Source organism: Sycon ciliatum, chromosome 3 (genome assembly GCF_964019385.1).
Source record: "Sycon ciliatum chromosome 3, ocSycCili1.1, whole genome shotgun sequence".
In the NCBI taxonomy this organism is placed as follows: Eukaryota; Metazoa; Porifera; class Calcarea; order Leucosolenida; family Sycettidae; genus Sycon; species Sycon ciliatum.
In genome coordinates this window covers 30,017,239-30,044,667 of record NC_088645.1, presented here as the reverse complement: position 1 = coordinate 30,044,667, position 27,429 = coordinate 30,017,239, and the positions used below count along the sequence as shown (strand labels likewise).

The following is a 27,429-nucleotide window of genomic DNA, read 5'->3' as shown; positions in this document are numbered from 1 at the left end:
TTGCTGTTATTGAATTCGCTCACTATTTCCGTCACTACCTGCTCGGCGCCACATTCCTACTCCGCACTGATCACAAAGCCCTCCTGTGGCTATCTTCATTCAAGAATCCGGATGGCATTGTTGCACGCTGGATAGAACGGTTATCAGCGTTTGACTATGAAACTCGATCGCCCTGGCTCTCAGCATGTCAACGCCGATAGTTTGTCAAGATTGTGTGGACATGTGTGTTCTTCCCCTGCTGTCAAGAGTATGTGTCTGCCGCCTGCTGCATCTGCTGCTGTGAGTTCATGCGGTGTCTCTCTGTCCACAGGCGATCTCGACCAATGCACTCGTGAGCCTGCTCCGTCAGCGTCCTGGCTGCCGTCTACCGCCCTCCGCACTAGCCAAGCTGTGGATCCCTCGATTTCTCTAGTGATGAAGTGGGTGACATCACAGCAACGACCACCTAAGGGATCAGTTGAGTTAGCTTCTGTTCATCCTGATGTGCACCGACTCTGGACGCAGTTCAATCGTCTCATTGTCCAAGATGGTGTTCTCTACCGACGGTATGAGTCTACGGATGATCTGTCCTCGTATCTTAAATTGGTCCTGCCTGCGTCACAACGTCCTACTGTTGTCAGATCACTGCATGCCGGTATTGGATCGGGCCATCTTGGCGTCACCCGCACCATCGACAAGGCCCGTACACGGTTCTACTGGCCCCACATGGCTGATGACATCGAACAGTGTGTTAGAACCTGCCCGGAGTCCCAAAAAACGGAAAGCACATCAGCCCAAACCGAAAGCACCTCTGCAATCGCAAACATCATCCTATCCAAGCCAGCGTGTCGCCATCGACGTCATGGGCCCCCTTCCTATCACTGATCGAGGAAATCGGTACGTATTAGTCATAATGAATTTCTTCTCCAAATGGGTCGAGATTTTCCCCATGCCCAACATGATCGCCTCTACTGTCGCCGGTTTGTTCTTCGGTGGTTGGATCTGTCGCTATGGTGCACCCGCTGCCTTGCACACTGATCAAGGTTCCCAGTTTGAGAGTCGCTTGTTTCAAAGCGTGTGCACTATGCTTGATATCACCAAGACCAGAACCACACCCTACCACCCACAAAGTGATGGCATGGTTGAAAGATTCAACCGGACACTAGAAGCTATGATTGCAACATCCATCTCTGATCACCGAGACTGGGACTTGCATCTCCAACCCACGGCACTAGCATACCGCACTAGTGTACATGCATCGACTTACTATTCTCCATTCCGCCTCCAGTTTGGTTGTAATCCAGTTCTGCCTCTCGATGGGATGTATGGTTTACCCCGTAACACACCACCACCATCTTACCCTGAATTCGTCTCTTCTATTCGTACTTCAACTGAGACTGCCTTTGAGCGTGCCCGCCAGCACGGCCTTAAATCACACCAGCACCAGAAGAAGGGTTACGATGGTACATCTCGCCCGCCACCGAAGTTCACGAAGGATCAACTTGTTCTCCTACATTCACCAGTGGTCCCCCAGAATGAGTCCCCACGTTTCACCGATTCTGGACAGGACCATATGTCATCCAGAAGGTGATCGATGATGTCACAGTCCGCATTCGTTCGTTGTCGGATCGCCAGAGGCTTTCAATTGTTCACTTAAATCGCCTGACTTATCATCAAGTAACCGACGTAGATCTACGTCCTGCAACACCACCGACATACGATCCCGAGATACACACCACCCGTACACATACACCACTACGTCAACTCCAACCCCCCGCTCCGCCTCCTCCTGCACCTCCGTACAACCTCCGGCCAAGACAGAACATTCACCCACCTGCCTACTTTTGAAAATCACGAGGCCGTGATTATCTGTAGGAAGGGACGGTGTAGTATCCCTGCCTGGCTAATACGGAAGCAATACGGAACTTGACCTTATGTATATTAATTTTAGTGTATCTCCGCATATAAGCGTACGGTGTCTGCTGCATAAAAGCTGCTGCGCATTTCTGTTTTAATTAGATTAGATATTTTAGCAACGAGAAAGCTAACTCCAAGAAGAAGTAGTAAACCTGTAGGTGTGCACCGGAGAGAAAGTCAGTTATTTGTCGCTTCTTCTTTAACTTCTAATTATATCCCAGGTGTGTACCGAAGAGAATAATGGTAAAAGATAACTGGTGTTAATTGCACCGCGCTTACCACTCGGCTACCTGTTACACTTGCATTGTGTTGCGTCTCACATTCACCATCAACGCCAGCCGCAAATACCGTTGCCTTCATGTTAGTCGTCGTCCTCTCCGATTGTTTCCTTTGTATGTTTATCGTGAATTCATAGGTCCGGTTGTAATCTGCTGTAGATCTGCGTGGTCTGTCATTTGCTGTTTTGTTTTGTGGATTAGTTGCTGTTGTTGTTAGATGTGAAGCTGGTGTTGCTGTTGGATGTGAAGCTGGTGTTGTTGTTGCAGCCATGGTTGTCAATCTTTCTGCTGAATCCAGCTCTGGTTCCAGTGGGACAACTCGACCGCCACGAGTACTCCCCACCAAAACAGACCTCGAAGGAGGAGGGTCAGGGGGAGGCAGAGCTGCTGTGTTTTCTTCATAGTTATTACATGTAGTTTCTTTACCCTTTACATTGTTTTTTTTGCATCATTTCCATCGCTTACATTGTTAATAAAGTAATCCAAATGTCACTTCAGCTTGTCCTACTTATTGCCATATTAAAATTATTGTCTCTTCGTCGAATATTATTATTATTTTTATTATTAATATTATTATTATTATTATTACTGTGTGGATTCACAGGAAGTGTGAGTTACGAAGTCTGAAGAAAATGTTGAACGGCCTCTGCTGGGATGACGACTACACCATAGCTCAGTGGTTAGAGCATCGCTGGCTACAAGCGAGGGTCCCTGGTTCGAGTCCTGGTGGTGACAGTCAATTTTTTCTTCAGACTTTTCCCGTTTGTCTCTTTCCCTCAAACCAGTTACTATTTTATGACTTGGGGCTCCCCGCGTGCTAGTTTGTACGTGAAGTGTGTGGGTTACAGTGAGGGCTGCGTCCCACCCGCCTGTGTGGATTCACAGGAAGTGTGAGTTACGAAGTCTGAAGAAAATGTTGAACGGCCTCTGCTGGGATGACGACTACACCATAGCTCAGTGGTTAGAGCATCGCTGGCTACAAGCGAGGGTCCCTGGTTCGAGTCCTGGTGGTGACAGTCAATTTTTTCTTCAGACTTTTCCCGTTTGTCTCTTTCCCTCAAACCAGTTACTATTTTATGACTTGGGGCTCCCCGCGTGCTAGTTTGTACGTGAAGTGTGTGGGTTACAGTGAGGGCTGCGTCCCACCCGCCTGTGTGGATTCACAGGAAGTGTGAGTTACGAAGTCTGAAGAAAATGTTGAACGGCCTCTGCTGGGATGACGACTACACCATAGCTCAGTGGTTAGAGCATCGCTGGCTACAAGCGAGGGTCCCTGGTTCGAGTCCTGGTGGTGACAGTCAATTTTTTCTTCAGACTTTTCCCGTTTGTCTCTTTCCCTCAAACCAGTTATTATTATTATTATTATTATTATTATAGCGTAACTTGTAGCTCCTTGATCTTTCTCTTTAACAGTCACGTAACACCCTCTCAGCTGGCTCTCTCGCATAGGGTCCACGTTGCACTTGTTCCTTACGTTACCCATACCACAGCTGATACGCTGGCCTTGTCACTGTTTGTGCATGCGACCAGGTACTTGCAAACACAACCGGGAGCTGCGCACCTTCACGGACGTCAGCTTATACAGTATGTATAAGTCAGCTGGCCTAAACTAAACTGCCTGTGCTTGAAGATTCTACTTTGAAGCATTTGTTGTTTCACGCTTGCTTGCTTCTCTGGCTCGCTGTTTCCTCACAAACTAGCTCTCTGCCAGAATTTTCCCCATCCCAAACCCGCCCAACTTTAACGCTTTCTATGGTGCCAGACTCACCGCAAAAGCAACTCGTATCAATGTTACAAATAAATAGGGACTCACAACATGGAGGTATTTGTTAAGTGGCCTGCAAAGCACTCTTACTCCAGGTTACCAGCCCCACCGCATTCGTCCTACCATGCGGTTGTCAGGGTGTAAGCGTACCCGTGTTAGCAGCTTATCCACATTTGTCCTACCCTGTGGAAGCACGGTGTAAGCCAAACCTCTTTAGCTGCTCCTCCCACATTTGCCCTACCATGTGGAAGTGCGGTGTAAGCCTAATCTCTTAGCTGCCCCTTCCACATTAACCATGTGGAAGTGCGGTGTAAGCCTAACCTCTTTAGCTGCCCCTTCCAAATTTGTCCTTCCATGTTGAAGCGCGATGTAAGCCTAACCTCTTAGCTGCCCCTTCCACATTTGTCCTACCATGTGGAAGTGCGGTGTAAGCCTAACCTCTTTAGCTGCCCCTTCCACATTTGTCCTACCATGTTGAAGCGCGGTGTAAGCCTAACCTCTTAGCTGCCCCTTCCACATTTGTCCTACCATGTGGAAGTGCGGTGTAAGCCTAACCTCTTTAGCTGCCCCTTCCCCATTTGTCCTACCATGTTGAAGCGCGGTGTAAGCCTAATCATTTCACCCACTGTGAGTCCCGATCTAGACCAAACCTGGTATTGAATGTCTGTGTGTGCAGTGGGATGTTTTAATTATTATTAACTATTTCCGACATTTGTCTAGCCCGTTCGTTTGCATTTTTTCAGCGTTGTTTACAGTAACAGTTTTGTTTGGTCGTCATGTCTGACGGAGAAGGTAATTTGGATGCACGATCCGCCAACTCAGGTAGTAGCCCCATGGAGCAGTTGCTCGAGCTCATGAAGCAGCAAATGCTAGCTTCGGAGCAGAGGGAGAAACAAATGCACAGATTGTTGCAGAGTTCCCTGGCAGATCGGTCTCCTCCAAGTCAGAGTTCTCCGAACACTACTACTAGTACTAACGTTAGTACTGCTAATCCATAATTATCCATACTAGTATTCACAAAGGCGTTGAACAGTTTTAATTTTAGACTATAGAAGTAAGAAATCACAGCGAATAATGTTATTGCAGACAGATACACAGTGCGAGACGCGCAATCAGACTCGTAGGGACGCCTCAAAGTAACAAATATTTAGTACAAGCTCCAGCATGAAGTTATATTTTCTAGGAAATAACAGCAGATGAGTTTCACGGAAATTACTTCTACACTGTTTAGCAGTGAATCTCACGTTTCAATTTCTAGCATGCACATATCAATGATGAATTTTCCTATGAGAAAACAACACTCTGCTGTCTACATTTTATGGCAGAACAGCCAGGTAGTTAGCCGTATCTCCCGCCCCAACGGCTACGTATGCCTCGCTGCTCGTCATTACAGTCTCCCCTATCTCCGCATTTTCGTAGGCAATGTTTGGCGTGTCATGGCGTGTACTCTCTGGCGGTATCTCCGATCCTTTGGTGTCCAGATGGGATGCGCCACACACGCGTCGTGTTAGCAGAAATGTAATGAGGGAACCAAATAACAGGCTTGCAGCCAACGCTCCGACGAAAATCTCAATGGTGATCGGTTGTTCCGTGTTGCACATCTTATCATGTTGTTGAGCTGAACACAATGAAAGGAAAAGAGAATAGTACATTTAAAGGTTGTGATAACTCACATACGGTACCTGAATGGAAAGCTGTTTTCAAAGTATTTCGAATTTGGACGTAAGAGACCCTGGTGGCATCTAGCCAGGGATGTATAACAAGACTTATCACATGACACATGGTTGTTGCCCGTACTCCAGCGAATCAGAACCTTTCCCGCTGCGGGCAATATTATGCGATATTGCCCGCAAACAATTTGTGTATTTGCCGGCAAATTGTTTATTTCAGTTAGCTCGCGACTGTGTGATTAGTCGACGCTGTACGATTCGCAGTATACAGCTATCTGGAGCTGGAATAAGAATAACAATTGTGCACAGTATTACACACTACGGTGTTGTCAAATACATGTACTTGCAGCACTGTATTGGACGACTTCCTGGCACACATGTAAACCATGAAGAAACTCTTTGCTGTGCAATTCTTAGTTTATCAACTGAAAATGATGATTCTACTGTGTTTTATTGTAATTATTATTGTTTTAAAAGGATTCCCCAAAGGCTTTCGCCTATCGAGTTGTGGTTGCCATGTCTATTGTTATGACGATGCCGTGCCGTCTCTTTTTTCTGTCTCCGTTGTTCAGTACTGTAATACTCTCTGACGAACTGTAGCAGACTTTTTGTTAGGGTGTAGGGGAAATATCTTCATTTTTCCTGTTTTGATAATAATACCACAGCAATATGCATTTTGGTCAACTGTGTTGGCATTTGGGCTAGTTTCAACAGCCGCCCAATGGTCTGCTCTGTGGGCCATGCGATAAATTTGTTATCACATGGTTACTGCGGGCCGTATGGAATACTATTGCCCCGAGAGGTTAGCCCGAAGTCTATATTTGAAGTAAAATCATCGCAACCATGCGATAACATTATACTAATCTTGTAAAAGAACTTGCAGCTAAATGCGAGATAGGCACTAATTCGAGTCTTTATGAGTACCCTTATCGACACTTCAACTCCTTATAAGATAACTGAAAATCTCCAAAATAGCTCTTCTGTTGACGCAAAAGATCGCACGGATCTACGAACCCATAGATAGAATACATCGTGTCTTTCTGATTATTCTATGTGTTTTCGCATTGATCCTGCATGGTCAATACTAACTTATACAGAGGGTGTGGTACTTCAGGGGCCTGGGCAAAGCGTCGTTATAACCGACTTCACGTACTAACGATTTAGGTTGTAACCGGACCTGTAAACAGTTGTATGTTTTGCCAGGTGAACTCAGAACTTTATTTACTAACGGTGCTTACGTACTAACCGAATTCATTATAACCAGGGAGCACCTGTAGCTTCTTTTCCAGCGACGCACGAACGTTTTAGCGTGTTCACTTGCGTTAGTTAAGTTGGAGCATAATTTCTAAGACTTGAAGGAAAACATGTGCTGTCTGGATTTCGGTAACTTTAGAGAGATTTACAAGAAGGAGAAATCTTGAGAACTTCGAAGGTCGAAGCACCACTATAGCCCTGTAATCTTTCCACCAAATGTTTAACCTATAACACACAGACAGACCAGGTCTGTAGTTGTATACTTTATTTATAGTGGAAATCAAAACAAGCGTATGCCTACTAACAGTGCACCTACTGCCTAAACCACGCACTACGATTGTTTCCACGTCAGTTTCAGCCAGGAGGTAACCATCAGATATAACGTAGGGTACCAGGGTGGGCAATAGTGGACACAGATTTGCCAACGACATTCTAGATAGCCCGGCAGTGATCCGCGTTCTTGTCACTTGTTACCACAGCCACAGACCACGTGACGCGCTGCAGGAGAAGAATCCCGTCCCGAACCATTCCGATAATAGAGAAGTTTATAGAGATCCACTGTCCCGATGGAGTTTGACTTTCTCACGGAGTCGCTGGAATGCACGTGCGAATGTCACTAGTGTATTGCCACAATTTGCCAGCGTGTTTCTCGCCAAACTCGTTCACGCTCACAAGTCCATCTGAATGCGTCGTTACTCGTTAGCCATATCCTTGTATCCTTTGAATAAGTTCATAATTGATTGTGGGTAGCAGTATCGGGCTGGAAAACCCGTTCCCTGGCGGGACTCAAACTAGATACCTCTCGTACCTCAGTCTTGTACCCCTTCAGTCAACCCCCTCACCTGTGCTTGCTTGGTTGGAACTAAAAAGCCAGGGTGCCAGGGTGCCAGGGTGCCAGGGTGTCAGGGTGTCAGGATGTCAGGGTGTCAAGGTGCCAGGGTGCCAGGGTGCCAGGGTGCCAGGGTGCCAGGGTGCCAGGGTGCCAGGGTGCCAGGGTGCCAGGGTGTCAGGGTGCCAGGGTGCCAGGGTGCCAGGGTGTCAGGGTGCCAGGGTGCCAGGGTGTCAGGGTGTCAGGGTGTCAGGGTGCCAGGGTGCCAGGGTGCCAGGGTGCCAGGGTGCTAGGGTGTCAGGGTGTCAGGGTGTCAGGGTGTCAGGGTGTCAGGGTGTCAGGGTGCCAGGGTGTCAGGGTGTCAGGGTGTCAGGGTGTCAGGGTGTCAGGGTGTCAGGGTGTCAGGGTGGGGTATAATATTTTTAAAATAAACCCGATTTACGCGTTGCAGTTCTTTTAAAACCTAATTGGGGCACTTTCCATCTTTCCTTTCCATTCCTTTAATAAGATGTTCCCAGATATGGTTACCAGATTGAAGAATCTTTTGGAGATTCTGTTCCCTTACCGAAGCACCCGACAGTCCCGTTTACACACGTGCACATAAAGCCGGGTGTGAGGTTTGTGCAATAAAGGGCACACGGCTTCTCCTCCATGGAGCATTCATCAATATCTGCAAGAAATATAATCAGACTCGCACTAGTAGCGTCGGTTGGTGTATAGGTACCAACTGAAGTGGACGAACAGATAGGCACGTTATCATTATCGCATTCAACAAGCAATGAGGTAACAGAAAGTTGGGCATGCAAGCAAATCAGGAAAATCAAATCGTTCCTTTCGAATGCTATTATTGCTGTCTGTTGTTGAATGCAATCCTCAGCACGGGCGCAGGAAAAACACCAAGGACCTCCTAAAACTTAAAGCGAAGAACAACACCTTGCGCTCATACCAAATTGTGCCTACCGGTGGCTACTTCCCCTACCTCGCCTTTTTTTATCAGGATGGGTCCAACACGTAATAAATAATAAAAACCACCAACAAAGAGCCATATTCAAAAGCAGACAGATCGTTGCATGGCTGATCTTCGTACAAACTTGGGAACTGAGTTCACGCAGAAAAGTCAGACCCGCGACTATATAACCCACGGCACTTCAACATCCATTTTCTGTACATATCTTTGGAAAATGTAATGATAGTCCGCCTCCTTGAGAGTTCAACAGAAAAACGTAACCTGATCATAATTGGGTGTTTAGGAAGAGATGATTTGCTATTTTTTCCGTGAAAGCCGGGGTGATTTCCACTATACAGTTTATTATTATTATTTTTTTACTAGCAAACACAGCCCTACTAATAATCAGGGGAAGAGGGCAACTGAAGTGACACTGGACAACAAGACAAAGGTTGCCCGGGATACTGGCGAGTCAGTGTTAAATAACTCTTCCGATGAAGTACAGTACGACCAATGTTTTTGAGAATGCTCACCGTGGCATGTAGGCAGCTCACTCCACTTTCCACTGGCCATGCATGTAACTGCTGTTGGCCCCAGTAAGCTGTCGTATCCACGGCGACACTCCACAGTGGCAGTTTGACCAATGGCACGCCTCTCTATATAGCCCACTGTTGACTGGTTCACAGCTGCACAATGTGTCACTGGTTGTGTAAGAAAACAGGAAGGTTGATATGGAGGGCAAGCAAAGAGTGGTGTTGAACAAGCACAGAATATCCATACAACCTGTACACACACCTTGTACACACTCTCTCTAACGGTCTCTAGGCTACCCTGCAATTGATATACATTAGCTCAAATTTTCGGGCAAGGCCCATCATCAGGAATAAGTCTACTGTAGACAGAATAGGGGTTTATATATATATGTGACAAGTACTAGTGGCCAAAGTGTAATGGTATAGCGTAAAATGTTGCAATACCACAGGAAGCGAGATGATAATTCTGTGTGATACGTATGAAGTGAAAATATAGTGCAGTAATAGTGCAGGATTACTAGCGTGAGTACAAAGCAGAAAAATACGCACTTCTAGCAACACTCACACACATACATACACACACACAGTGCACAAATTCTTGCACAAATTATGGTAATGACAGACATATTTACACATCACCCAAAAGTCGCCAACCATTGTCACTGTTGCTGCCATAAAACAACTTCCTAATAGGCCTTTCACACGACGGGACAAAGTCACGTGTGTTCGGGCTCGCGGGCGGATCAACAAGGCGATCATCAAATGGCGGGAAATCTGAATCCGTAGATCCGACGGTCTGCCCGCGACACCCTGTGCGTTTTCGTTTTTGATTTCGTGTTTCCTGTACTGGTTTGGCTTGTGTTCGCGATCGCGTCTTCTCACTGAGCGTTTCCTGAACAGCAGCACAGGTCCGACTTTCTGAACAATGGCCACCCGGACATTCAGCCCAGAATCCGAAAGGATGCTTATCGAAATCTACTGCTCCCTACTTGAATCGACTGATAAAATGATGATGACGCGAGCAGCGAAAGAAGACAAAGCAACAAAACGGCTGAACGGCCAAAAGGATTTGGGAAATCGAACGAGGCACTCCAAACCCTGTAGATTGTGAGCCGATTGCCCTGTCCGGACCCAGTTGCCCAAGGCCACGGAAAACGAACAGCAAAAATAGAGCAAAGCTACGCAGCTTTGTCAAATCCTTGGTCCCAGAAATCCAGTCAAGAACGCCAAAGCAACAAAGTCGTCTTTTCAGTCTTGTTCTACTCCAACATCAGGCAAAGAGAGTTTGAATTTTTCCCGGGAGGCATGGAAATAAAAAAATATTTTGATTTATTTCCATCAAAACACGTGCCTCCATTACAATTACCTAGGCAACAGTCAAATCGTGACCGACTCGCGTGCGCCGTGTCGGCAGAGCTAGTCGTCGTGTGAAGTGTCTTGCCGTGAATCGTAGAACCATGGTATCGTGAAATCGTGAGCACGAACCGTCGTGTGACAAGGCTATTAGGTGGTTCCCGACGGTAAGCGCCGTTTTAGATTTCCGATTTATTTTTGAAAAATAATGCCTTTCGGAGTGGAAAATGGGACGCGCTCAAGCGAGTGAGTAGTTTGGCCACTGAACTCACAGCGGGTGCTAGCTCGAGTCGAGACAAGATCTGAGGAAGAAGCTCAGCCACTAGTGCACTGGCGGATTTGTTTTGACATCGGCGGTTTTTGGATAGCTTGCTTTTCTTGCCGACGTGTCGTGGAGATGAAGACGTGGTAGAGTGATCCGTCACCCACGACGCGGCCTCGCAGTCTGCGTACTGAACGATTCAAGACGCCGAGGAGGGGACGTTTCACAAGGTCAATTGATCAATCGAGTTCCGGAAAAACAGAAAGGGCGATCTCCAACACCAACGCCACTGGATTCGACTCCCGCGAAGAGGCCGTTCAGTGCCCCTCTTCAGCGTCATTCCGTGTCAGCAGAGTGACATGGAGAATTTTATAGATAACCATTGTCGTGTAACTGCTCAACACCCTGGCCTTGTGCTTTCTTAAACAACACAAAAAGCTGCTTTGGGTAAGTGTGTTTTTCAATCTCATAAGATTTATTCATGATATTTGCGAGTCATTGCCACCCTAGGGCTATGGAAATGTATGAGCACACTGTACGCGCCGCGCACGGGCGTGCGTGGGTGTGTTTGCATAGTCCTGCATGTTTGTGCATGTGTGCAACATACGCATGTATGAGCATGCGCATGCATATGAGTTCATGTGGACGTGTCCTCGCATACATACTATACACACGTGCATGACCACTCCCAGGGCATGTTAGTGTGACATGTGTATGGGGGCATCTCCACTCATGCACATGCGTGTACACATGCATTTGGGCGGGTGCGTACACGTGCGTGAATGTATGTGTGCAAGGCGCGTGTGTGTGTGCTATTTCATGTGAGAGCATGTGTGCGTGTGCGTGTGTGTGCGTGCGCGTGGGCGCGCGTGTGTGTATGTGTGTATGCGTGTGTAAATGTGTGGGGGCCCGTATGTGTGTATGTGTGTGTGTGTGTTTGTGTGTGTGTGTATGTGTGTGTGTGTGCGTGTTTGTGTGTGCACGTGTGGGTGTGTCAATGGTGTGCATTTTTGTGCCGGGTTAACACTCTGATCCCTAAACCGCATTACCGGAGCTCCCAAGCTACAGCCTCACATCGATTTATAGTTCATCGTTGGGAATGAGTTCGCTGCTCACGATGCTGTTGCGGATGTTGCGGCCCTAGCTGAAATTGTGGACGCTAACCCTGATTCTAGTATCCTGTAACAGTCTCAGAAACACTCTGTCACATTTTGCATCAGCATGTTCGGGGTGGAGTTTGCAGAACATCTGCAAAAGCGACTGGCCACTCTTCAACCGTTGGCCTAAGCAACATGCTTCTGCAAATCAGTTGCAGTGCGGGCAGCTGACAGTGGGATGGTGATGAAGCACTTCGTCTGGGCCCTCAAACGAAGTGGCGAGCCAGCCATTTCCAGACTGATGAAGGAGCAAGTTGAAGATAAGAAGCGGCTGACAGCCTCAAGGAAGATTACATTAGCGGTGGCTGAACACCTAGCCAAGAACCAGCTTCAACCCAACTGTAAGCAACGCCCTGTGGCAGAGTGCTTGACTTGCTTCACTTCAGTGCTTCACTTGTTTGTGCGCGCCATAAAATGCCATCATATTTGCCAGTGTGGGGACACGTTCTAGCTGGCATAGTTGAAGAACAAGAGGACTAATGCTGTCTGTTTCGTTCCAACATGTCAGCTTTCATTGTAGTTTGATCACCAGTTCATCAGTTGATCAAAGCTACGGTGATTTTTTTCTCCACAATAAGTTACGGTCAATTGAATGCCATAATTATGAAATTGATGGGTAGTCTTCCCCCTTAATAGTAACTAGGAAAATGGAAATCTCACCAAAGCATCCCGCCGTTCCATTGAAGCAATTGCATACATATCCAGGTTGAGCGTTAGTACATTTCTCAGAGCAGTTATGATCTCCAGTTATGCATTCATCAATGTCTGTGCAAATGATATAATAGAAAGACATGTGACACACCGTTTCCAGCGCGATAAACACCTCGCCAAATCCAGACGTCAGCGCAAGTCTGCGTCATGTATGGAGGTGCAGAACAAACGCTGCGAACCATCGGTTTCTAGATACCAAGTTATCCGAGCCGCACTGGAACTGATCGTCAGGTCATTGAATATACACATCATGACTCGTCACTATCAAGCTTACAATTGCCAGTATTTGACAAAATCCGGTAACTTTTAAACCGTTCGTATGCTAGTTCGGCTTTAATTAATTAAATTAAAGAAAAAGCACGTACCAGGGCAAGTTGGGAGCGTACTCCAGATACCTGCAGCCATACACTGCACGTTGTTTGGGCCAGTTATACCGCTGTAGGGCTCACGACATTTTGTAACAGCAGAGGCTCCAATTGGTGTTCTAGGCAGGTAGGTGATCGTGGAGTGGTTCACAGAGGCGCAGTGCGTCACTGTATGCAAAGTTTGAAAGCGGAAAACACAAGAATCCCTCTTGTACAAAAATGAAAAACAGATAACTACTGACCGGTTCGGTCAAGTACAGCTCAAGTGCAAGCAAAGAATACTTTCTACTCTTATATGTTTGGCACGGGGTGCCTAATTCTCTGAGCACTAGAAAAGCCACAGGCTCTGCCGGAGATTCTACGCAATTTATTATGTTGCTCAGCTGGGTTTCGAGGTGTTTTGCTATCATGACGCCAGCCCCGGGTGACCCGCAATTTTCGTAGTTACTATTATTTGGGAAAATGACTAGAGAACCTCAGTTCACTTAATCTACCACCCAGCACATTGTCATTCTCTCGGTTTTTTCAAGATCCATGTAACCCCTTCTACATGATACGACCTAGCTCGTTATCGACCTATTCTTTACGTCTCTCGTGCTCTTCACTGGCACATCAGTGTCGTCCTTTTCCGCCACAGAGTTGTTGGTGCTGATGCTGTTGCCAATCTTCCGTTTTCCCGCCTACCACCTACTTATTTGTATTGTCTTAGTTCGCTACCACACACTCTGCTGACATTGACCGGTTTTTCTATAGAGTCTTGAGGTGTAGCAATTTGTGACATTGCTCAAAGTTTTCTGTATCGTGATAACGCCGATACAACACCGCTGATAACAAAAGGTTTAAATGTTTTTAAAAGGAATAAGATAAATGTAAACGCGATCATTCACAGACACAGAGCAACGCGACAACATATTTTAGCCCTTTCAATATTTCAATAATATCTACCATCAGAAAAGGCTTACCACAATGAAAGCAAACAAGGGGACTGAGTTGTGAAAAAAATGTCATTAAATTTAACAACACAGCAGTGATGGAAGATTCAATCACATATTGTCAGAAGGTGTAAAGGTAGGGAGTCTGAAAAGTTGACACTACAATGTCTTGCTAACTTTTTAACTCTCTACGTTTTCACCCTGACACCTTGGTTCAATATATATGTGAGGGAATTTCAACTCAGTTCTGTGCTTTTTCTTTGAATTTCTCCCCTTTTCTGAATGTAAATCGGGTTATCGGGTCACTTTCATTATTTCAGAAATCTGTAGAGGTGGGAAGGACTGTTGGGGGGGGGGGGGGGTCCGCATCCGCCGCATACAACATTAATGAAGTGTATACAGTACAGGCTCTTCCGTCACGAAGAACTCGAGGAGGCAACAGTAACCTGCTTATCGTCCCTGCAGCTGCTTCTGCACATTCTACCAAATTGGTAGCACATGCTGGCGCAGTTCTCCGGAATTCCCTCCATGTGGATATCCGACGCGTCACCAAACTGGCCGCCTTCAAGTCAAGCCCTTTGCAACACATTCTTGCCTGCTTTTAGCTTTACGCCCATGTTTCTGTAGCTGTGCTGGAACTGCTCTATTTCGCCGCCACTATTTTACCATTAGCCATGTCTCCCCCTCCTCCACCCTACACAGGGGATCCACTGTTATTAGGCATCTGCCTGTTTTGGTTTCTCCACTATGAATAAAAGAATACTACTACTACAGGGAAGAGATGGAATAAGAAAAACAGGGAGCCGGAAGATACATGTGTATCATACATACCAACACACGTCGGGAGAACTGTCCAAAATCCGTTTGCCAAACACGTGACCTGCTGCACTCCATTGGTTAGATTGTATGGAGGAATGCACTGCACATTCACAATGCTACCTCTTTTGCTAGGTGTTGATGACGTCACATTCACATTCAGGTTGAGAGTGTGTAGTGCGCTACAGCGTGGTACTGCAGAATTAGAATGATAGTGAAAAAAGTGGAAGCAGAGTTTTCACATTATCGTTATAACAACCATATCCCATTCGGCTTGGCGGCCCACACTAGTTAGTACATGATACGTGATTTTTATTTTTATTTTATTTTCTTTGTTTTACTTCACAAAATCCAAGCAGGGGCTTCATTTTCACCGGAGGATGCACTCAGTGTGCTGACAGTGCTCAACACCGCGACAGAGCGTAATATCGAACAACCAGTGCAATCAAGGCATTTTTGGCCCTACTTAAAGTCTGATTGCCTTTGTTGTTCAGTGCTTCATTTTCAAAAAATAGTTCTCTTCTTTGCAGTGCGGTTGACGTAATGAAGTTGGGTGCTGCTACCCTCCCCTATAGCCCGTCAATGAACTTCCTCGTTATTCTAGTGGGAAATGTTGGAGAATGCGTACCTTGAATAATGACAGAAACAGACGTAGATACTGCCTGGGAGGAATTTAAGCACCTTTGAATCACATGGTGAGGTCGTGCAGGAATTGAGCCCACTGCAACACAGTCGAAGTGTGTAGTATACCAGGTCTTACAGGTTACGTTGAAGGCAACACCGGACGTATCACGCTCTGTTATTACGAACTGTGGGTCGTTTAGCTTGAAGCTGAACGTCGAATGTACGATATTCGCCGATGTCATTGTCCGAATCAGCTCAGAATCAGGAGATAGTGTTGTGTTCCAAGATAATTTGAGAGGGAAATTGCCACTTGACATGCATGATATGGTGTGATTGCCATCCATGTAAACTAGTGGCAGTGACGTAGGGAATGAGGACCGAATCTGTCGAGCTACAAAAGGGCGCAAGAGAACAGCAATGGTGTTATTCTTTCATTCCATGATTTAGTGACGCCAATAAGGACGATTGATAAGTGTTATAGAACTGATACTAGCGAGAAACAGCTAGCTGGAAATTACCCGGGAAGGCAAGAAGCAATGTATCATGCAAAACAAGCGGGATGATCGAGTTAATACACATAAGAGATATCAGAAACCAGTGGGGGGGGGGGGGGGGTGCACCGAGCAGGAACAGGTACTGCTCAAAGGAAGACTAGATGTATTGTTTTGGAAAGCATTTCTACGATGCTGGGTTGTGATGTCGATGGGGAGTGAGTTGTAGAGGGTGAATGCACAGTTGATGCGCTATGCACGGTATCATTAAAAAGCTGCCCTCGATGGACAACATGAGTAACATCTCAAACTTAACCTTACCCACAACATTGAGCTGGTACAACTGTGGTGAGTAGCGGGCGTCGGTTCGGCAATGGTACACTCCAGTGTATGATGCGTTGAGTGAAGGGTGTGCTGTGGTGTTCAAAGGGGCCCTGCCAAAACCAGTGAACGAACCGGTCACACCCAGCACCAGGCTACCATCAGTCTTCTCTAGTCGAATGAACGGTGCTGATCCACTGGTCACAATACACACTGGCATGTAGCTGAGAACGTCAGCGGTAGACTGCCCATCGCCAAATGTCATTATGAATGGCGTTCCTTGTCCTGTACCAGCAGCAACGAGAACGGGATATTGACCTGCAAGGACGTATACAAGATTGCAGTGGAGCGATGCCAGCTCAATTCTAGTTTTAAACGGCATAAGTTGATCCACATTCTTCGAGAAAGTATCCATTGTATCCTCAAATACAGTTGTGTTGGTTTCCGATTCGACATTCCCTGAGTGGCGCGGTGGGAGAGAAGGGTAGGGGGTGGGCATATTTCTACCTGCAATTGCTTGAAGACATCAAACAGTCTCGTGACTCCGCTGGCCTGGTCACGGACAATGTAGCTTAGAATGCGCGCGCAGTCAGGAATGCATTTGTCGCCAGCATCTTTCCCACAAGGATTAAACAAGAGTACGAAATAGTGGTTGCGAAGAGCATCACTGAAGTCATGCTCTTCGGGCACATTCTGCCTCATCCTTATTAAAGCTCAAGTGATCAGTAGTGAATTCCCCGAACCACTGTGTATTTGACAGGGGGGGGGGTGCTATCTTGCCGATTTGCCAAGGTGAAGGTTCGATGGACTTCTCGTGTGCCCTTTCCTATCAAGCAACACAAGCCAGCCATGGAGCAAAGGAGGCACCACACACAGTTCATTTCTCAGACTCTAACGCTAGAGTGCCCTTACTATGAAAGTAGCGGACAATGCGTAATGCAGCAGCACTAGAGCAGTGTACCGAGAGAGCTCAACAAGACGAATGTCGAGGAGCATATCAATATTATAGATTCACTGGGTAACTCGACCGAACACAAAGTCACTATAGCATAACATTCTTCATCATAAAGAATTGCTCTCAATTTCAATTACCTGTTCCTACATGGACCTGCAAGAACACGAATACCGCTATGTGCCAACATGCTGTACAGAACAGAACCGAAAATATAATAGATCCAATGGCCACAGTGAACACACAAACACAGTCATTATATACACACAGAAAACATGTAACTTATGTCAGAATAATAGAATATGTGGAGCATTACAGGTCTTCATGCCGTATTTAACACACTAACTTTTCTAATGTAGTGCGATGGTTATCTCCCTCAAATCTTTACCCACATAGCACCTGCCTTAGTCATTTTGATTTTTCATTAATAACGCCAAGGGCCTCACTGTCCCCTCGACGTAATCAGAAGTCAGTAGATCTCGCCTGACCTTTCCGGTAGCCTTGGCCTGAAACGCACTGCCATGGAATGTAAGGGAGAACAAGGCTGCTCAGATATTTATCCTTGCCTCCACCCTCTGCACCTTGCAATGAATGCTCCGTATGACTTTGCCTGTCTACCCACTCCGTCATGTGTTCCTCTCTGCGTGCTTGTGCACCAATGAACTCTTCGTGTTGCCGCTGTTGACCTGCTAAATCGCTTCTCATATCTCCCATGCTAAATTATTCAGCAGTTTGTTCTTCGCTGCTACCCCCACCCCGATGCACCTAACATCACTGTTTCACTCTCCGTATTTCTACCTATCCTTCTCTATCCTTCGCCTTGTTTTTTCTCTCTCTGTGTCTGCATGTCTATCTTTCTCTCTGTCTCTGTCTCTCTGTCTCTCTCTGTCTCTCTCTCTGTCTCTCTCTCTGTCTCTCTGTCTCTCTCTCTGTCTCTCTCTCTGTCTCTCTGTCTCTCTGTCTCTCTCTCTCTCTCTCTCTCTCTCTCTCTCTCTCTCTCTCTCTCTCTTTCTCTCTTTCTTTCTTTCTCGCCCTCTCCCTGTCTAACTTTCTCGCTGCTCTCTGCCCGTATATCAAAAATTAACAGCAACAAGAGCCCATGAAAAGAAGGGAACACGAACGCTCGGTTCGGAAATTATCTCATTGTTCCTTCGGACTGGTGTGAATTGCGGATGCATGTACTTCATTGAAGAAGTACGGTTCAGGGTATGATTATTATTATGTTTTGCACAATGGGCAATCGGCCTACTCACGATACAAGGGGATCAATCTAGGGTCGAAATCCTGTAAACAGTGGAGTAGTGTGCCACCCGCAGTATGATGTACTGCATACATGTGAAGTCGTATCTGCAGCTAGGCCAGATATTAATTGTAGCAATCCCGAAAATTCGTCTGACTTCTAAGGCTGCGTTCACACGACAACGATTGACAACCAAATCGTTGAGTTTACTACTGTCGTTTACACGACAATGCCCGAAAATGAACACACTTCAAAGTGTTTTGAAACGTTTTCAAAACGTTTTGGTTTTCGTGTAAACGGTGAAAACAGTGAAAACGATTGGAAACGGAGCGCGGTCATGGAAACCATTCTGCGGGGGGACTATACCCAAACCTTGCTCCGGCCAGCACTTGCCAACTCCAACTAACGTGTTATTTCCCGCGCTTGCGACAAGCCAGCAGGTGCTAACTCCAGCCTTATCGACCGTTTTCTGTTTTCGTGTGAACGGTTCAAAACGATTTGCCGTAAACGGTTTGAAAGGATTCGAGGCCAGCGCGTTCTCGTTTAGCTTCGTTTCGTCTCCGTGTAAACGCAGTCTAAAATAATGATGAATGCAAAAGGTCCACGCAGCGATGCCTGACCTACCTTAACTGAAGGGCGGGGGGGGGGGGAGATGCGCTCTCCATACGCACAAGCCATTCAATGCACTTCATTAAGTTCTGCCATGCCTTCTTTGATTCTGGGTGGGAATGCAATGCACAAGGTCATTTTTCATATTTTTCAAGAACCACTAAATAGCAGCGTCAGTGTGCGTGGCTCGCGGATATGCAGCACATGTGTTCTAGACCGTTGTTCGTTTCCAATCTTGTCAACTCCAAAAACACGTGTTCCTACCTACACTCCTGGCACTTTGCCATGTGAGCGCATCGCTCAGGAGGTCGGATTTCAGTTGCCAGCACTGTAGCCTATGTAGGTGACTCACACTACTACATTGTATCTTGATGTCACTGGGTATTTGTAGGGCAGGAAGCGGACTGTCTCGGTCAATATAAGTTAGTATCTTTCCGGTGGTTATACGGACTGAAGAGCACGTCATGTAGAAACGTGGTGCCCTTCGCGCGAAATCTTCCCCGGCCTACTCCAGCGCAACTGGTGAGCCATGAATTCCCGTAAACATTGGGCACTGAGCGTGCAGTTGTGTGTTCTTGCACGCCTGGGACGTGGAGGGCTTATCGACTTCCCGTGTGATCCTAATGGCAGTCAGGAAGCAGTCAAGGATCAAATCAAGTTTGCGATCCAAGTTCATCATTATTTTTCGTCCGTGTCATAATTATTTTTATAGTAATGCGGGGTTCGATTGTAACTTGTCAGATAAGAGAGCTGGCTTGGGGAGGGCTTGTGTATTTGCCGCCATGTTACAACCCTTGAACGATTGGGACGATCATCTCTCTATGCGGATGACACGACCCTCTACCAGTGCCTGTCTGCCCCCTCCGAAATCGCCGACTTCACATGCAGCTCCAAGCCACCTTGGACAGCGTGCCTGAGTGGGACGCAGACTGGAGAGTAACGTGTGAGCCACCCAAGTCTCTGGCAATGACCATTGACCTCGTCTACACTTCATACATACGTGCCTATTTTCACATAAGCACCAGACTGTCCGCAGATTAAGCACCAGATATATAGACCTGCTCGTACACTAATCATGATTGGTCAAATTTTGATCCCGCGCTTCAATGTGATTGGTCAAGTGTTTTGCCTGATCCGACTAGAGACTAGAGAAGTCAGAAGCTGCTACGGGGTCTAGCTGATCCTCACAGCTCATGGCGAGTTTTCAATCTTGCACTCGTACAGTCCTACACTGTGCTGTACTATCGATCTCAAACTGGAATTTGCCAAAAATGAGTTTGGCAACGAGGGCGGCGATGGCCACAAAAAAACGAAGTTGAATGTCACCGTAGGTATAAATCGAATTCACTGTATTACCTTCAGCTTCGTGTGTATGGTTTGATATTCACCACGTATACAAACCTCGGGGTACTCAATTCGGCTTCAGGTAATATTACTTCAATTATACATGTATACATATTGTAGTATCCCTGCCTGGCTGATACGGAAGTAATACGGAAGTAATACGGAAGCAATACGGAGCAACCTTATGTATATTAATTTTAGTGTATCTTCGCATATAAGCATACGGTATTTGCTGCATAAAAGCAGCTGCGCTTTTTCTGTTTTAATTAGATTAGATTAGATTGGATAGCAATGAAAGCTAACTCGAAGAATAAGGATTCAGCCTCTAGGTGAGCACCGGAGAGAAAGTTATTTATTTTGCCGCTTCTTCTTGCAATAACGATTATATCTCAGGTGTGTACCTGAAAGTAGAATAAAAGTAATTCTTGTTAATTGCACCGCGCCTACCACTCGGCTACCCACTACATTGGTGGCAGCGGTGGTTCAATCAAATTTGTCAGATTCGAACTCACCTGTTTACGGAACTCGTCTTGTAACCCGCCTGGCCCTTAGTCAATCGTTGACGTGATGGCTCAACCAGCTGCTGTACCAGCCGCCGCTGCTGTACCAGCCGCCGCTGCTCCGGCGCCCACCCGCCACGTGCACAACTGGGCCACCCCGGCCAAATACGCAGGTCGGCTAGATGACAACTGGTCGGCATGGTATGCCCAGTTTGAACAGGTTGCTGCGGTGAACCAGTGGACGCCGGCCGAGCAAACTCAATTCCTGGGGTTGTCCCTCACCGGGGACGCCCAGCTATTCTACCTGAGTCTCCCACAGGCGTCAGCCGTCAAGGCGCTATCGCTAACCTCGCTCAGGCCCTAGAAGACCGTTTCGCTCCGGCTCAGCGTGCGGAACTACACCGGGCCGCCTTCAAAGCGTTGCGACAGGAGAAGGGACAGTCGGCCAGCGCTTACTGTGAGAAAGTAAGGGCGGCTGTCGCCCAATCCTATCCCAACATGGCCGCTGCGGACAGGGATGTCCTTGCAAAGGACCAGTTTCTTGCTGGTCTCGACTCCAGGTCGATTCGTGTCAGGGTCCGGGAACTGGCTCCGAATACCCTGGATGCTGCCCTACTCGCCGCCCTTCACCAACATTCCATCCTGCAGGCTGAAGAGCAGGAAACACCACCTCTTCCCGTATGCGGAGTCGCACAGGAAACGCAGCTAGAGGCAGTCGCTAAATCGCTGGAAGCCATCAGCGTTCGACTGGCTCGCCTCGAACAACGTGACGCCGGTCCAACCGCACAACCTCTCCACCAGCCACAACGCAGCCAGCTGCAACGCAGCCAGCCGAGGAGACCCATTACATGCTTCAATTGCGGTCGCTCTGGCCACTATGCCTCTGAGTGCCGCCAGCCCCGTCAGCCATCGGAAAACAGCCGTCCACAGCAGTCCTGAGTCCAACTGCTGTGCGTGATGCGCTTCGGACTCACCAGCCGGTTAGTTTACCAATAGGAGCCTATTTGCTCATTTGTATTCTCGCCATAGTGGGTTTACCCCCTGTCATTCATGCTGTTAGACGTATTGCTATGTTCGCTTGTATTGGGGTGCCAGTCCTAGCAGTTGCTTACCTACTCTTCTTAACACCATCGTTTGGTGGTCTGAAGTCCCACATTGCTACATTCTTTCACCGCTCCTCCGTACACCGTCCATTCACAGTACCAGTTACTATTCAATCCATGCAGTTCAACGCTTTGCTTGACACGGGCTCGGCAGTGACATTAGTGAGCAACAAAGTTTGGTCAAGCTTGCCTGGGCGTACACCTCTAGTTAAACAGTCACTACCGGATTTGGCTACAATTGATGGGTCATCTATTCCTTTGCATGGATCTGCATGTTTAACTTTTTCCATTGATGATCGGCAAGTTTCTCACAATGTTCTGGTTGGTGATGTTCAGCCTGATGTTTTGTTGGGAGTTGATTTTTTCAGAACCCATGGTTGCGTTCTCAACCCTCCGGACAATTCACTCAAGTTCCCTACCAACTCTCCACCTCGTGCTGATGCCTGTAATAATGATACCAAGAGTGTTCACCACCAAGTTTGTCATGTCCAATTGACAACACCTGTCGCAATACCGCCGTTTAGCCAAGTACTTCTGCCTGGCAAGCTCCAATTCTCTCCAGCTCCGGGTGATTATCTTCTGGAAGCATCTGGCAAGCTGCCCGAGCGTTATGACCTCCTCTGTCAAGATGCTGCCATTCACGTGCAAGCGGATAATGATGATGCCTCTTCTGCTACGGTTGGCTATCCAGTTTTCAATTCCTCCGACCAGCCGATCACACTACCACAGGGTGTGCGGATTGGCTCCATCATGCCATGTGTTCCGGTCGACGACGATGATACCTCTGCGATATGTGCTGCTACTAGACTTGCAGACGATGGCTCTCGAGAACCGCAGTTCGATCTCAGTCACCTGGATAGTGCCGATCGCCGTTCCGTTCAAGACCTGATGAGTGAGTATGCTGACTGTGTTTCCACCGGCCCGTTTGACACTGGCCACACAGAGTTCGTCACGCACACCATCGACACCTCTGGCGCACCTCCTGTACGCATAGCACCGCGTCGTCTACCAATCCACCAGCAACAAGAGGTCAAGGAGCACATTGATAAGCTGCGTGATCATCACATTATCCGTCCGTCGAACAGTCCCTGGTCTGCACCTATTGTCGTTGTCCGGAAGCCTGACAACTCCATTCGCCTATGTGTGGACTACCGTCAGCTTAACAACATCACGGTAAAAGACGCCTTTCCAATGCCGCGTATTGATGATGCCATTGACGCCATGAGTGGTGCCCGCTACTTCACAACTATTGACCTCGCTTCTGGCTACTGGCAAGTCGGCATGGATAAAGTTTCCCGGCGTAAGTCTGCCTTCGTCACTCCATTTGGCTTCTATGAGTGGACCTGCATGCCTTTCGGCTTATGCAATGCACCTGCTACGTTTCAGCGCCTGATGAATGCTGTTCTGGGAGATCTTATTCCATCCACGTGTCTTGTATATCTGGATGATATCATTGTCTTCTCAAGGACGTTCAAGGAACACCTCCAACGGTTACGTTCTGTCCTCGACCGTCTCCGTGAGGCCCGCCTCAAAGTGAAGCCGTCTAAATGCTCTCTAGTCAACTCATCTGTTGGATATCTTGGTCATGTGTTCTCTGCTGATGGTGTTCGCCCTGATCTCGCCAAAATTAAGGCTGTTTCCACCTGGAAGCAACCTACGTCCATCACGGGTGTGCGCCAGTTCCTCGGCTTTGCATCATACTACAGGAGATTCATCCATGACTTTGCTAAGATTGCGACACCTCTGCATGCGCTAACAAGGAAGCACTCAACATTCGCCTGGCCACCCGAGGCACAGAATGCCTTCGATCAGCTCCGCCAACACCTCAGCTCAGCACCCGTCCTTGCCTATCCTGATGCCAATAAGTCCTTCATTCTGGATACAGATGCTAGTGATCATGCCATTGGTGCGGTCCTTTCACAAATCGGCTCCGATGGTGCAGAACATCCCATCGCCTATGCAAGTAAGACACTGTCCTCTGGTCAACGTAATTACACAACGACAAAGCGTGAGTTACTGGCTGTTATTGAATTCACTCACTATTTCCGTCACTACTTGCTCGGCGCCACATTCCTACTCCGCACTGATCACAAAGCCCTCCTTTGGCTATCTTCATTCAAGAATCCGGATGGCATTGTTGCACGCTGGATAGAACGGTTATCAGCGTTTGACTATGAAACTCGGCATCGCCCTGGCTCTCAGCATGTCAACGCCGATAGTTTGTCAAGATTGTGTGGACATGTGTGTTCTTCCCCTGCTGCCAAGAGTATGTGTCTGCCGCCTGCTGCATCTGCTGCTGTGAGTTCATGCGGTGTCTCTCTGTCCACAGGCGAGCTCGACCAATGCACTCGTGAGCCTGCTCCGTCAGCGTCCTGGCTGCCGTCTACCTCCCTCCGCACTAGCCAAGCTGTGGATCCCTCGATTTCTCTAGTGATGAAGTGGGTGAGGTCACAGCAACGACCACCTAAGGGATCAGATGAGTTAGCTGCTGTTCATCCTGATGTGCACCGACTCTGGACCCAGTTCAATCGTCTCATTGTCCAAGATGGTGTTCTCTACCGAAGGTATGAGTCGACTGATGATCTGTCCTCGTATCTTCAATTGGTCCTGCCTGCGTCACAACGTCCTACTGTTGCCAGATCGCTGCATGCCGGTATTGGATCGGGTCATCTTGGCGTCAACCGCACCATCGACAAGGCCCGTACACGGTTCTACTGGCCCCACATGGCTGATGACATCGAACAGGGTGTTAGAACCTGCCCGGAGTGCCAAAAACGGAAAGCACCTCAGCCCAAACCGAAAGCACCTCTGCAATCGCAAACATCATCCTATCCAAGCCAGCGTGTCGCCATGGACATCATGGGCCCCCTTCCTATCACTGATCGAGGAAATCGGTACGTATTAGTCATAATGGATTACTTCTCCAAGTGGGTTGAGATTTTCCCCATGCCCAACATGCTCGCCTCTACTGTCGCTGGTTTGTTCTTCAATGGTTGGATCTGTCGCTATGGTGCACCCGCTGCCTTGCACACTGATCAAGGTTCCCAGTTTGAGAGTCGCTTGTTTCAAAGCCTATGCACTATGCTTGATATCACCAAGACCAGAACCACCCCCTACCACCCACAAAGTGATGGCATGGTTGAAAGATTCAACCGGACACTAGAAGCTATGATTGCAACATCCATCTCTGATCACCGAGACTGGGACTTGCATCTCCAACCCACGGCGCTAGCATACCGCACTAGTGTACATGCATCGACTGGCTATTCTCCATTCCGCCTCCAGTTTGGGTATGATCCGGTTCTGCCTCTCGATGTGATGTATGGTTTACCCCGTAACTCACCACCACCATCTTACCCTGAATTCGTCTCTTCTATTCGTACTTCAACTGAGGCTGCCTTTGAGCGTGCCCGCCAGCACGGCCTTAAATCACACCAGCACCAGAAGAAGGGTTACGATGGTACATCTCGCCCGCCACCGAAGTTCACGAAGGATCAGCTTGTTCTCCTACATTCACCAGTGGTCCCTCAGAATGAGTCCCCCAAGTTTCACCGATTCTGGACAGGACCATATGTCATCCAGAAGGTGATCGATGATGTCACAGTCCGCATTCGTTCATTGTCGGATTGACAGAGGCTTTCAATTGTTCACGTAAATCGCCTGAAGCCATATCATCAAGTAACCGACGTAGACTTACGTCCTGCAACACCACCGACATACGATCCCGAGATACACACCACCCCGGCACATACACCACTACCGCAACCCCCACCCCCCGCTCCGCCTCCTCCTCAACTCCAACCCCCCCCCCCGCTCCGCCTCCTCCTGCACTTCCGTACAATCTCCGGCCCAGACAGAACATTCACCCACCTGCCTACTTTTGAAAATCACGAGGGCGTGATTATCTGTAGGAGGGGAGGGTGTAGTATCCCTGCCTGGCTGATACGGAAGTAATACGGAAGTAATACGGAAGCAATACGGAGCAACCTTATGTATATTAATTTTAGTGTATCTTCGCATATAAGCATACGGCGTTTGCTGCATAAAAGCAGCTGCGCTTTTTCTGTTTTAATTAGATTAGATTAGATTGGATAGCAATGAAAGCTAACTCGAAGAATAAGGATTCAGCCTCTAGGTGAGCACCGGAGAGAAAGTTATTTATTTTGCCGCTTCTTCTTGCAATAACGATTATATCTCAGGTGTGTACCTGAAAGTAGAATAAAAGTAATTCTTGTTAATTGCACCGCGCCTACCACTCGGCTACCCACTACAATATTATGTAGTGGTGGATCCACGATCTCAAGGAATGTGTGTATGCCGGGTGCCGTGTGCGAATTTTCGCAGACCATTATCAGAATTAAAAATAATAATAATAATAATATTTTTACCGAGTCCACGACTTGGGTGAATGAAGTTGAAGACACCACTGCAGCTGTACTTATGGTTGATAAATATGGTGGTAAAGACACACCTGGCAATATGGTGGTAAACACACGCCCGCCCACACACGCTCTCTAAGCTGTGGGCGGCCGTGTGTTTGCTGCCATATTGCCAGGTGTGTCTTTACCACCATATTTATTTTTACAGAGTCCACGACTTGTTCGGTTTGCTCTACACTAGCCAAAATGAAGAATTTTATCTTACATGTTGTGCTCACTTGAAAAATGCAGCTACAGCATGTGTAGCGGCCGTTTGCTTATGTTTGTAACCCCACCATTCCCTGAAGGAGATGGCAGCACTCGTCCCTTCTGTTCCCACGTCTGGCTTCACTGCTGTTATGCTCTTTTCTCAAAGAAACTTACAGATACAGCACTTAATGGTGAGGAGGGCGGGGAGGTTAGGGTCAACTATGGGCACGGGTGCGGGACGCTCACTAAGGCGCATTTGCCTACATCATGTACATGCAGCCAGTGTGCTAGGCCACACGTTCCCAGTTTTCTGTGCTGAGCAGAACGGCTGGAAACCTGACCCATTGAAGGACTGGAACAAGGTACCATTCCCTTCTGAATCGCGGTCGTAGACCAACCTACTCTTCAAGTTTGGTAATTCAATTAAACTTACCTCTAAAATCCACTCGCAGCACGCTGGCACTCCTGCTGAATGCCATCGTTGTAATTGGCATTCGCCCAATCTGATACTCTTCTTGAAATGTACTCTTACCCCCAATGCCCGCCAATTTGTGTTATAATTATAAAATCGCTTCCTTGGTTTGCGCTGTGCTCCAGTACTCCCTGCATTCATCAGCTATTTCACAGCACAGTCAGTGACACCTCAAGTGTAATTAGTGTCAAGCAGAGAGTCATGCATGCTGAATGTGCCCCTAGGCTTGTCAAACAAAGCTGGTGAACTTGAAGCCTTCACCAGTGACTGAAGGCAATGAGAGAAGAATGATAATTATATTTCCTTCTACCCGTGTGTGCAGGTCCGAAAACCTTTTATGTTCTCTAATTGCGCGGAGTGACTCTAATCTTGATTCAG

The 27,429-nt window shown here is 47.5% G+C and overlaps 1 protein-coding gene across 1 annotated transcript; it reads right to left on the bottom strand.

Moving 5' to 3' along the window:
- Positions 1-4,957: 4,957 nt before the first annotated feature.
- LOC135812654 (uncharacterized) lies at positions 4,958-27,072 on the bottom strand. The gene is made up of 10 exons (XM_065325941.1): positions 27,013-27,072; positions 17,296-17,346; positions 16,204-16,521; positions 15,396-15,782; positions 14,783-14,962; positions 13,020-13,187; positions 12,604-12,708; positions 9,172-9,339; positions 8,258-8,362; positions 4,958-5,557 (listed from the first exon to the last, which is right to left on the bottom strand). Exons 1-10 carry the CDS (start codon positions 27,056-27,058, stop codon positions 5,256-5,258), a joined length of 1,830 nt encoding a protein of 609 aa, XP_065182013.1. The 5' UTR covers positions 27,059-27,072; the 3' UTR covers positions 4,958-5,255.
- Positions 27,073-27,429: the final 357 nt, after the last annotated feature.